General features: G+C 37.8%; 1 protein-coding gene across 3 annotated transcripts in view; it reads left to right on the top strand.

Annotated features, from left to right (window-relative positions):
* Nucleotides 1–1,099: 1,099 nt before the first annotated feature.
* Nucleotides 1,100–11,764, top strand: part of RPRD1A (regulation of nuclear pre-mRNA domain containing 1A) — an 81,673-nt gene continuing 71,008 nt past the window's right edge. For 2 of the 3 annotated variants that reach the window (XM_077900497.1, XM_077900496.1), the window contains exon 1: nt 1,100–1,435. In XM_077900497.1, coding sequence (XP_077756623.1) covers nt 1,285–1,435 — 151 coding nt within the window. In that variant the 5' untranslated portion in view covers nt 1,100–1,284. The remainder of the gene's footprint in view (nt 1,436–11,764) is intronic. The other variant, XM_077900495.1, reaches the window with a different exon arrangement.

Here is an 11,764-nt window from a genome sequence, read left to right as displayed (position 1 = left end):
ATTCCTGTGGTTTTTCATTTATCTTTTTTGAAGTTTATATTAATATTTGGAACGTGACAGTATCTTTCTGCTCCCTTTGTGAACTCATAGTACTGTGTCAAAATGTATAGGTTTTTCCTAGATCATATGTCATTTGTCACACGTCAAAATACTGGATTAATTATGGATTTTGCAATTATTTTTTAATTTTATCAGGAATACATAAACCAATAAATTTTATCAGGAATACATAACCAATTCTTGTAAAAAATAAAAACAATATACACATAGCTTAAGGGCTCCAATTCTGATCCTCTCTTTGACACTACTGTTAATGTAGTATGTATTCTCCTGCACTTTTTGCCATGCATTTACATACTTATGACCTCATATACAATATACACTTTTATTTTTTCAAGATTTTATTTATTTATTTAGAAAGAGAGAGCATGAGCAGGGAGTGGGGAGAGGCAGAGGCAGAGGGAGAAAAGAATCCCAAGCCGACTCCTCGCTGAGCAGGGAGGCCAATGGGGGAATTCAATCCCACAACCCCGAGATCACAACTCGCGCTGAAATTAAGAATCCGAGGCTCAAAGGCCTGAGCCACCCAGGTGCCCCACAATATACACTTCATAAACAAATGTGTATTTTTCACCCTGGAACTTAAAAAAAAACCCCTCCAATCCACCACTGGATTTATTAATCTTTTAAACTGCTACGTGTATTCTGCAATATGCAGTATCACAATTAATCTATTTATCTGCTGTGAATGAGCCACACCCAACTAGCCTACAGCAGCGCTGCTGTTTCCCTAGCATTGAGAGCAATTAGCGAAATTACAGGGTCACAGGGAAGGTGCAATTTTAAAGTATATCACACCAAATAGTCTTCCAAATTGGCTGTATCAATTTGCACGCCTATGTAGAGATTTTTAATCACCCTTTCTTTAACATACGGCTCTACCCCAGAAAAGGTGCAGGCTGGGGAAGCCCCACCCCTCCCCTGGCCAAAACCCCGAGGGCACGCCCCCTCGTGCGTCCCTTGCGCCAGCTTTGGCCCCGCCCTTCCGCTCAGAGGCCCGTCGCTTGGCCTTGCCTCTTCCGATGGGCGGGGCGTGGAGGGGCCCTGACGTCACTACCGGCCGGACGCCATCTTGCTGGTCTGCGGCCGGTCTTGGATGTGGCGGCAGCGGTGGTGAAGGCGTGGGGAAGGGTGGGGTGAGGGGGCGAGGCCGCAGCGCGGGCGGCGAAACTCTCCTCCCCTCAGCCCCACGTCGTGGGACGGCGTGAACGCGGTGTCGGAGGGATGTCAGCCTTCTCTGAGGCGGCGCTGGAGAAGAAGCTGTCGGAGTTGAGCAACTCGCAGCAGAGCGTGCAGACCTTGTCCCTGTGGCTCATCCACCACCGCAAGCACTCGCGGCCCATCGTTACGGTGTGGGAGCGGGAGCTGCGTAAAGGTGAGTGGCCCCGCCACCCGGCCTGTTCCTGGGTGTCGCCGGGACCCTCCTCCTCGCCAGCCCCATTCTCCCAGCGACCCCAGCTCCCCGCTGCCCGGCACCGCCCTGCCCGGCGCCCCGGGCTCCCTGGCGGCGGGGGTCTGCGGGCTGGGAGGAGCGGCGTGCACCGCGCTTCCCACCGAACCTGCGCTTAGTAGGTATTGTTGCGTAAGGATTAGAGGATTAAACAATAATAACGACAGCAAAACAAAACAAAAAAAAACCCCTTCTGACTAAACACAGACGCAATAGCCAGGGGCTCAGGACTCTGTCCCTGATTGGGGCCAGAAATTCAGTCAGGTATTTTTTTTCATTCTCTTGATTATAATGGAGGATGGAGGTGGAAAAGGGAAGTGGAGAGACAAAACGATGGGTGGTGTGGGGATGGGAGTTAATTCCATCATTTCTATAACACATCAACTCAATCTCGTAAAATTCGCAGGGGAATCTGAGTTTTGCAATTGGGGAATCTAAAACTGCATCTCTGCATGATGCAGTGGGAGAACCCTGAATTTGTAGATTTTAGAGGAGTAGGATTCGGGGAATTCATGAATGCCTGGGTTGCAATTTCCTCACCTCGAAATGAAAACGTTAGATTGAGTGATCGAAAGCCCTTTTTGCTGTATGATTATGTATCTCTAGGGCAGCGTGCTTGTTTGCCAAAACATTAGTTCTCCTTGAAATGAAGTAAACTACTTTGAGCAGTAGTCTGTTCTCACTAAAATACTCAGAATCCTTTCAGTTCTGCAGAGCAACTTTTATCTGTAAGAACTGATTCTATGTCAGCGTGACTGAAAATAAAAATTTTTCATTTGTTTATGGAGTCTTGATTTGCACCTTAATTCATTGGGTCGAGAGAACGGGAACTCATTGTTTCAGACATCCTGATGTAGCCATATGATGGTTATTTACTAATTAGGGGTTTTAGCCACCGTATTTAATCAAAATAGATGCTTGTTTACTGACCCGTATGAAATCTGTATGAGGTATGGATATGAGGGCTAAAATATGGCATTGGCTATACGGAAGGAGAAAACTTGTCCTTAGGTATTTGCTTGTTTTTTTTTTTTTTTCTTCTTGTGGTTTTAATGTCTTAGGAGAAGATGACTTAGAACCCTGTTTTTCAGTTCATATATAAGTGTGTGTGTGTGTGTGTATTGGCACTCAGGGAAGAGTTCATCTTCTGTGAGTGGCCAGAAACGTTTGAGAAAGGAATAGGTATATGAAGGTCTGGAAAATAGTTGTGAACTCTGAAAAGGTAGTAATTGTCTTTGCTTCTCCTATACTGTCCTGATTTCAAAATAAGCAAAAGGCTTGGAGGGAAGAATTTTAGAAACACACATAGTCAATAAAGGATTGATACCCAGACTATCTTATAAACTACCAGAAATTAATAGATAAATAGCAGTATTGTTAAAGGCATTGCACATGAGAGAAAACCTGAAAGGCCAATAAACGATACATAATAATAGTAAAAAATAAACCAATGAGGTACCACTTTATACCCTTCAGTGTGCAAAAGTAAAAAAAGTATGACAGTATCAAGAATTGGTAAGGATGAGGAGAAACAGGAACTCTTATACTGCTGGTTTGAGTGTAAAAACGAGATCAACTTAGTGACCTCTTAGGAAGTTGAAGGTACAATAATCTTTGACCTAGTAGTCCTCCTCCTAGGAGTGTATCCTAGAAACTAGTATCTGTGCTCAAGAAATTTTGGATATTGCAACTTCTTAGTAACAAAATTAGGACCTATTGGAGTATGGATAAATGTATTGTAATATTCACAGAACAGAATCCTGACCAGTAGTTGTCATGAAACAACATGACTGAATTAAAAAAACAACAAACAAGCAAAATGTTGAGCTAAGAAAGCAGGTACAGACAATATGCCATTTGGTAAAGTTTGAAAACATGTAAAAACAAACAGTACTCTGTTTTGTTCACAGATACCTGTGTGGTTACAATTAAACATGCATAGTAATGATTAACATATTGCAAGATAATGGTTACCAAAAAAGGGAGAGAGGAAGTGAAAATGGATCTGTGTTACCTTGTATTTCATATATATATATATATTTTAAGATATGATGCATGTGGGAAAATGATAAGATGTGCTATTAACTGGGTTTGAGGATATTTCCATACATTTAAATGCTTCATTATTAGAAAAAAAAAAGTCATATAAATAGATGCTTTAAGAGGAGAGTGGTGTTGAGTGATCATGGGGGTGGTGGCGGCGGTGGCGGTGGTGGTAGTGGTGGTGGTGATCATGCTGCTGCTGCTGCAGTTTTGTTTGGTCTTGGATTATCTGCCAAAAGTTTTCTTGGCATGACTGTACCTTTGTAGGACAGAGCCTCTGTGTCCCCCTCACCCCCACTGTGGAATTTTGCTCTTCAACTTTCGGATCCTTCATCGCTTGTAGCATAAAGATAAAGAATAATTTCCTGAATATCAGGCTTTGTTTGAGCCATCTTACTGTGATATTGTGAATTCTCACATTATCTCTACAAAATGCGTTTATAAAAGGAATGATCAAACTTGAAATAAGTCAAAGAATAAACTCAGTTGAACATTTCATATTAAACTTGACTTTCTTGAAATACTTAAAGGAGACAAAAGTGTAACACTAGTAGGAAAAATTACTGTTCAATATATGAGAATGAGTAGGTAAAATGATGTCACAGATGGTAATCATTCACTTTTGAAGATTTTCTTTCTTGTTCTATCTTCCTTATTTTTGCCTCCTTTAAAGAAGGAGAATTTCTGGAGAGGAGAAAAAAAAGAAATTTCTGTTTAGAGGGATATACCCTAAGGCTTTTATGAGGACTAATGTAGCTATAATATCCCTGAGAAATCCAATAGAGTGTAACCAAAAAACAAGAAGATTTTATTGTTTTGTAACAGCTTTATTGAGATATAATTGACATATCACACAATTCACTCATTTAAAGTATGTAGTTCAGTGGTTTTAGTATATCATACAGATGTGAGTCTGCCACCACAATTTTAGAATGTTTCATCACCCAAAAAAGAAAACTGCCTTTTAGCCATCACCCCCGCCCCCCACAATCCCTTCCACCTTCCCCAGCCCCTAGGCAACTGTTAATTTACTTTGTCTCCATAGGTTTGCCTCTTCTTAGCATTTCAGTAAATGGAAGCATACAGTATGACATTTTTCATGATTGACTTCCTTTGGTTAGCATTAATGTTTTGCCAGCTCATCCATGTTGTAGCATTTATCAGTATTTCATTCTCTCTCTCTCTTTTTTTTTTTTTTTTTTTTTAAGATTTATTATTTACCTTGGAGGGCATGGATGGGAAGGGGAGAGGGAGAGGGAGAGAGTCTTAAGCAGACTCTAAGCTCTGAGTGGAGTCTGATGTGGGCTCAGTCTCATGACCTCAAGATCATGACCTGAGCCAGAGTCAGATGCTTAACCAACTGCACTACCCAGGTGCCCCAGTATTTCATCCTTTTTATGTCCAAATAATAATACATTATATGAATTTATTCATCAGTTGACAGATATTTGGGTTGTTTCCATGTTTTGCTATTATGAATAATATTGCTCTGAATATTTGTGTACAAGTTTTTGTGTGGATAGTTTTCATATTTTTTGGGAGTATACCTAGGCGTAGAATTGCTAGGTCATGTAGGATATCTATGTTTAACCTTTTTTTTTTCAGGCATTTTAATTAAAAAAAAATTATTTTATTTATTTATTTATGAATGATAGTCACAGAGAGAGGGGGGGAGAGAGAGAGAGAGGCAGAGACACAGGCAGAGGGAGAAGCAGGCTCCATGCACCGGGAGCCCGATGTGGGACTTGATCCCGGGTCTCCAGGATTGTGCCCTGGGCCAAAGGCAGGCGCTAAACTGCTGCGCCACCCAGGAATCCCTTATCTGTCTTTTGATTATAGCTATTCTGTTGGGTGGTAAATTGGTGTATGGTTGTGGTTTTCATTTGCATTTCTCTTTTGGCTAAGGATGTTGAGGGTATTTTCATGTGCTTATTGGCCATTTGTATGTTGTCTTTGGAGAAATGTTTGTTCAGATCCTTGCCTTTTTTTTTTTTTTTTTTTTAAAGTATGCTCCACACCCATCCTGGAGCCCAGTGCAGAGCTTAAACTCAGCACCCTCAGATCAAGACCTGAGATCAAGAGTTGGACATTTAACCTACTGAGCCACTCAGGTGCCCTGATCCTCGCTCATTTTCAAATTGGGTTTTTGTTTTTTGATTAAGTTATAAGTGTTCTTTATGCATTCTGGATACAAGTCCCATGTCAGATCCATGACTTGCAGATTCTTTCTCTCATTCAATGGTGATTTCTTCCTCTCTTACCAGCTAGCTGTCTTTTGAACACAATTATTTTAAATGCTGACTCCGTTTGGGGCTGAATTGTAAAACTGTTAACATATATCACTAAATAAATTACATATTACATTCATTGCTATGGAAATAATGACCATGAACATAACAATTTACAAAACAACACTGACATTTGGCCTTTTTTTCTACACATGAACACAACAGCAACAATCTGTGAGAATTGTGGAAAACAAGATAGATAGGAAGTTCCTTGCAGTCGAGAGTTGCTGCCTTCAGTAGTCTAGTTGGTTGAATCATTTACACTGGCTTCTGGTATGTTTTTCATATTTGAGTCCTAACAAAAATCATAATTGCCTCAACCCTTTAGAATATATTAATTCATCTTGTATTGATTATCTTTTATGTGCCAGGCATTGGCTATTCCAGTTCTTACATATCAAATGTATTTCAATAAAAAATAAACATATAAAAAGAAGAGTTTGTCCCTGTCCTCATAGAATTTAGTCTCATGGGGAGAGCTAGCAATAAGCAAGAAGATTATAAATATAAAGTTTATTTATTTATTTTTTAATTTTTATTTATTTATGATAGTCACACACACAGAGAGAGAGAGAGAGAGAGGCAGAGACACAGGCAGAGGGAGAAGCAGGCTCCATGCACCGGGAGCCCGACGTGGGATTCGATCCTGGGTCTCCAGGATCGTGCCCTGGGCCAAAGGCAGGCGCTAAACCGCTGCACCACCCAGGGATCCCCTAAAGTTTATTTATTTAGTTATTTTTAAAGATTTTATTTATTCATTCATGAGAGACACAGAGAGAGGCAGAGACATAGACAGAGGGAGAAGCAGGCTCCCTGCAAGAAGCCCAATGCAGGACTCGATACTGGGACCCTAGGATCACACCCTGAGCCAAAGGCAGACGCTCAACTGCTGAGCCACACAGGCACCCCTAAATATAAAGTTTAAATTAAGTTCATTAAAGTAGGAAAACCTTAAGTGGTTAAATGGGTGAAGGGAATTAGCTCTGTAAGGTGACTTTTACTAAAAGACCTCTAGGGAGCGGCATTCAGGTCCTGAGAATATGTGAAGACACTAAGGGGAGAAGAAGTAAGATGCAAAGAGCCAAACCTGGGAGTGTTCAGCTGGTGAATGCTTGTTACTACTTTACCAAAAGTGACACCTAAAATATTATTTAGAAGTTAAATTTTTTTTTCTGTGTGTAATCATTTGCTAAAATCAGTACTTTGTGTTAAGTAAGCTGTATTAGACATCTTTCAGGGAACTAATTATCACTTTATATCATATGGAGTGCAGATTATGTCTTGGTTACAAAGTAGATAGTGGGCTCCTTTAGGTGATGGTTTTCCTTTTTTCAGTTTTTAGCCTGTATAACCCCAGCATATTGCCGTTGATAAAGGTCTTTAAATATGTTGAATTAACATTTATATTTGTGAGTATGATTAGGTTTGTAAGAAGTGTTAAAATAAGTACAGAATATTCTTAGCAGCTCTAATTTATTTGGTTTTAAAACAATAAAAAAGGTAAAGAACATTTTTGTTTGCTCTGAAAATGGAGCAATATAAACATATAAAACAAGTTCTATTTTGACAGTTCAGTGTCTTTTATGTTGTTTGATACTGTTATTTGCTTCTTGTTTTAGAGTTAGAATTGAACAAGTAAGTTAGACAATATATATATTTGTTTCTTAAGTTCTGCTACTTAAAAGGATTTGATGTTCCAAACTGCATGTCTTATGAACTCCCCCCCCCCCCATGTGGTCATCACCCAGCTTCACTAGTTATACTGTTAATAACTAAAAAAAAGTTAATTTCTTAAAATATCACCAAATATCCAGCTAGTCTTTGTTTTCTTCATTGTCTCACTTTTTTTTTTTAAAGCCATTTGTTTGAATCAAGGTACAAGTAAAGTTCATTCATTGTATTTGATCATTGTTTTCCTTAAGATCCATTACATGTATGGATTCCTCTCTTTCATTTTACATTTATTCTTTGAAAAAAACAAATTTGTTGTTTCATAGAAATTCTCTCAGTCTAGATCGGGGGCTCTTGGACTGTATGATTGAAGTACCCCTTTACTGTCTTAAAATTATGGGGGTGCCTGAGTGGCTCATTTGGTTGAGCATCTGACTCTTGGTTTTGGCTCAGATCATGATCTCGTGGTCATGGAATTGAATCCCACATCGGGCTCTGCACTCAGCTCAGAATCAGCTTCAGATTTTCTCCCTCTCCTTCCTGCTCATCCTCTTTCTAAAAATAAATAAAATCTTTAAAAAAATTATTAAGGACTCAAATCTTTCATTTATGTGGGTTTTAGTATCTAGTTGCAATTATATTAGAAACTAAAACATTTAAAAATATTTACTTAATATTTTAAAACTGCAGTGCTAAATTGACTTCATGTTCATATACAGTAACATACTTAATGAAAGATAACTATTTCCTAAAAATATTAGGGAAAGGAGTGATTTACAGTTTTGCAGATCTTTATGTCTGTCTTAATTGAAGCCAGCTGGATTCTCTGTTTGCCTTTGCATTTAATCTTGCTGTATTGTATATCACATGACTTCTGGAATACACCACTCTACATGTGTGAGAAAACTAGAATGAAAAAGGCATACTGTTAAAAAATAAAAGGCAAATAATGTCTTGATATTACTGTGAAAATTGTTTTGACTTCATGACTCTGTGAAAATGTCTTGAGGACCCGTAGGGATCCATAGACCATATACTGAGAACTAGACCATTTCCGGTAAATTGGTAGTTCGATCAAGAGGCTAGGATACATTGCATTGCCTAAAGCAGGCATTACTTTGCCTTAAGCGGACATGTTCCCTCCAAATATTAATTCCTTTTCTACTCAGTGTGAACTTTAACTGAATTTATGAGATTTTCCTTTGTCTTGTAATTTTTTTAGGTTCTCTTTCCTACAACAAGCTTTTTTTTTAAAAAAAAATTGTTCATTTGATATTTTTGCTGCTGTAAAATTTTAAGCCAGTTACCCTTAAATTTCTAATAAAAATGAAGGTGTACTTTAAACAAACATAGTATGATAATCCATAATTTTACAGTTGTGTTTTGGATAAAATGAATTTTTCATTTGAAATATACCAGTAAGTTAACCCTATTGGTTTCCTTTATTCCTCAAATATCTGTTAAGAGAGCTCCTACTTGGCAGGATGAGCACTGGGTGTTAGGCTAAATGTTGGCAAATTGAACTCCAATTAAAAAAAAAGAGAGCTCCTGCCCTGTTGCTAGACCAAGGGATGATTTCAGCAGATAAGACATATATAGCTGTCTTTATGGAATTTACATATCAGTCAGGGAAATGGACTCTATTAAATTAGTACCTGCACAGTGATACAAAGGAGAAACCTAACTGGGAAACTAGTCTAGGCAATCAGGGAAAGCGTCTTTGATATGAGACTTAAAATATGAGAATTTACTAGGGGTTTACAAAATATATAGACAATTTTTACTGTTGCTTTAATCATTTAAATGTGGTTTTATGTAGAACATACGTTACTTGGCATTGTAAATATAACATTTCAGTTCATGATTCCTTTTTGGAACTAGGTAGAACAATAAAGTAAGTGTTTTAGATCAATTTTAAATGTTCTGTGTCTACAAAGAACTTTAAGTAATTTAAGATATTTTAAATCTTTTTGTTCGTAAAATGCATTAAGAGGCTTATGATGATGAATTAGTCACCTTGATTTTTTGGCCATTTTTGGTTCTGTAGCATAACTCTTGGCTGCTGTCAGGTACCTATTAGTCTTATTCTTCTTTTTATAGCTTTTCCTTAGTCCTTTCCCTAATAACTGAGAAAAATTAAGTGTGAATTTTACTGTGATTATGTTAATTGCTTTACTTGCCAGGTGTTTTGAAAACATACACAGCTATATTTTAGTAATAATGTGCCCATAATTTAAAAATCAAAAAGGAAAAAAGTTTATAAAGAGAGGAGTAAGACAGACTCTTTCCCATTATTCACTTCTTTACCCGTACATTTTCCCCACCTAAAGTCAATTTAACAATTTATGTCTTTCCAGAATTTCTTATGTATATATAGTCATATATATGTTACAATTTCCTCCTCTCGTTAGACAGATGGTAGAGTATTATATAGAACAACATAAAAAAAAAAGAACAACATAGATTTCTCCGTGCATTGCTATTTTCCCTTTTAATTTATCTTTCGGAATGTTACATGTTTTTATCTATGGTGTTGCCTCATTTAAAAACAAATTGCAGTGTTGGGATCACCTGGGTAGCTCTTTTGGTTAAGCTGTGAACTCTTGATTTCAGCTTAGGTCCTGTCAGGGTCCTGGGACTGAGTCCTGCATGGTTTTGTACTCAGCAGGAGGTCTGTTTAAGGATTCTCTCTCTCTGCCTCTCAAATAAATAAGTGGTTCTCAAACTTGTTCACATACCAGTTCTTGATACTTTATAAATGTTGGTAAAGACCATACTGATATGCATACTTCACTTTAAAATAACTGTGCCAAATGTATCTTCATTAATTCTAGTACTGGCTAATAGAAGGAAGTATCAAAGGATTAAGCCACATTATGCAAAAAGACTTAAAACTGAAAAAAAAAATTTTTTTATATTTTGAGAAAATGGCTTGCATTGGTTGATTTTTGTGATGGCTCACTTTTTGGTCCAGCTCAAAGAATGTCATGTCATTCTGCTTCAAGAGCATGGCTTAAAATCCTTATCTATTCAACAAATTGTCTTTTTTTTTTTTTTTTTGATTTGCACAAGTTATAATGTGTACTGTATTCTGTTTCATAGGGTTTTTAAATTTTAAATTTTTTATTTATTTAAAAATTTAATTTATTTATTCATGAGAGACACACAGAGAGAGGCAGAGAAGCAGGCTCCATGCAGGAAGCCTGATGTGAGACTCAATCCTGAGACTCCAGGATCATACCCTGGGCTGAAGGCAGGTACTTAACCCCTGAGCCACCTAGGCATCCCTCATTAGGTTCTTTTTTAAACAAACTAAATTTGTTTGGGTAGTCAAGAACCATGTTTTGCTGATGAAAAATTCGGTTTTCTTTTTTCTTTTTTTTTTTTTAAATTTTTATTTATTTATTCATAGAGACACACACAGAGAGAGAGAGAGAGAGAGAGAGGCAGAGACACAGGCAGAGGGAGAAGCAGGCTCCATGCAGAGAGCCTGATGTGGGACCCGATCCAGGGTCTCCAGGATCACGCCCGGGGCTGCAGGCGGCACTAAACCGCTGCGCCACCGGGGCTGCCCAAAATTCGGTTTTCTTATAAGAGTATCATGAATTATCTTGAACAGTACTTGTGATGGTTAATTTTATGTGTCAGCCTGACTGAGCCATGAGGTGGATAGATATGTGGTCAGATAGGATTTCTTAAAGTAATTTCTGGAGATTTAATATTTGAATCTGTAGACTGAGTAAACCAGATTGCCCTTCTTTAATGTGACTGACCAAAGTCAGTTGAAGGCCTGAATAGAATAAAAAGACTGACGCTTCTGTGAATAAGAAGAAATTCTTCTTGTCCTACTGGCTTCTTTTCCTGCCTTTGGACTCAAACTGGAACATGGACTTTTCCTGGGCCTTGAGCTGGCATTCAGATTAGAATTATACCGTCAGCTCTCATGGGTCTCCAGCTTGCTGCCTGCAGATCTTGGGACTTGAGAGCCTTCATAATCTAATGAACCACTTCCTCTTAATATTGTAATCTCTTTATATGTATATACATGCGTATTAAGTAATATAACAACTTTATTTAGATTTATTCCAATTTAGTAAATCACCTCTATTTATTATGGATTTAATCCAAGAAAGCTGTTTGAGAATTTTAAAAATGCAATTGATATTGCTATAACTAGCACACAGAAAACTTAATGATTAAAAATAATTTCATTTTATGTATTTATTACTTTTTTTTTTTTTTAATATTTTAC

The sequence above is a fragment of the Canis aureus genome, chromosome 6, assembly GCF_053574225.1.
Source record: "Canis aureus isolate CA01 chromosome 6, VMU_Caureus_v.1.0, whole genome shotgun sequence".
NCBI lineage: Eukaryota > Metazoa > Chordata > Mammalia > Carnivora > Canidae > Canis > Canis aureus.
Note: the sequence above shows the minus strand (reverse complement) of the source record. Positions and strands in the feature narration are given on the sequence as shown.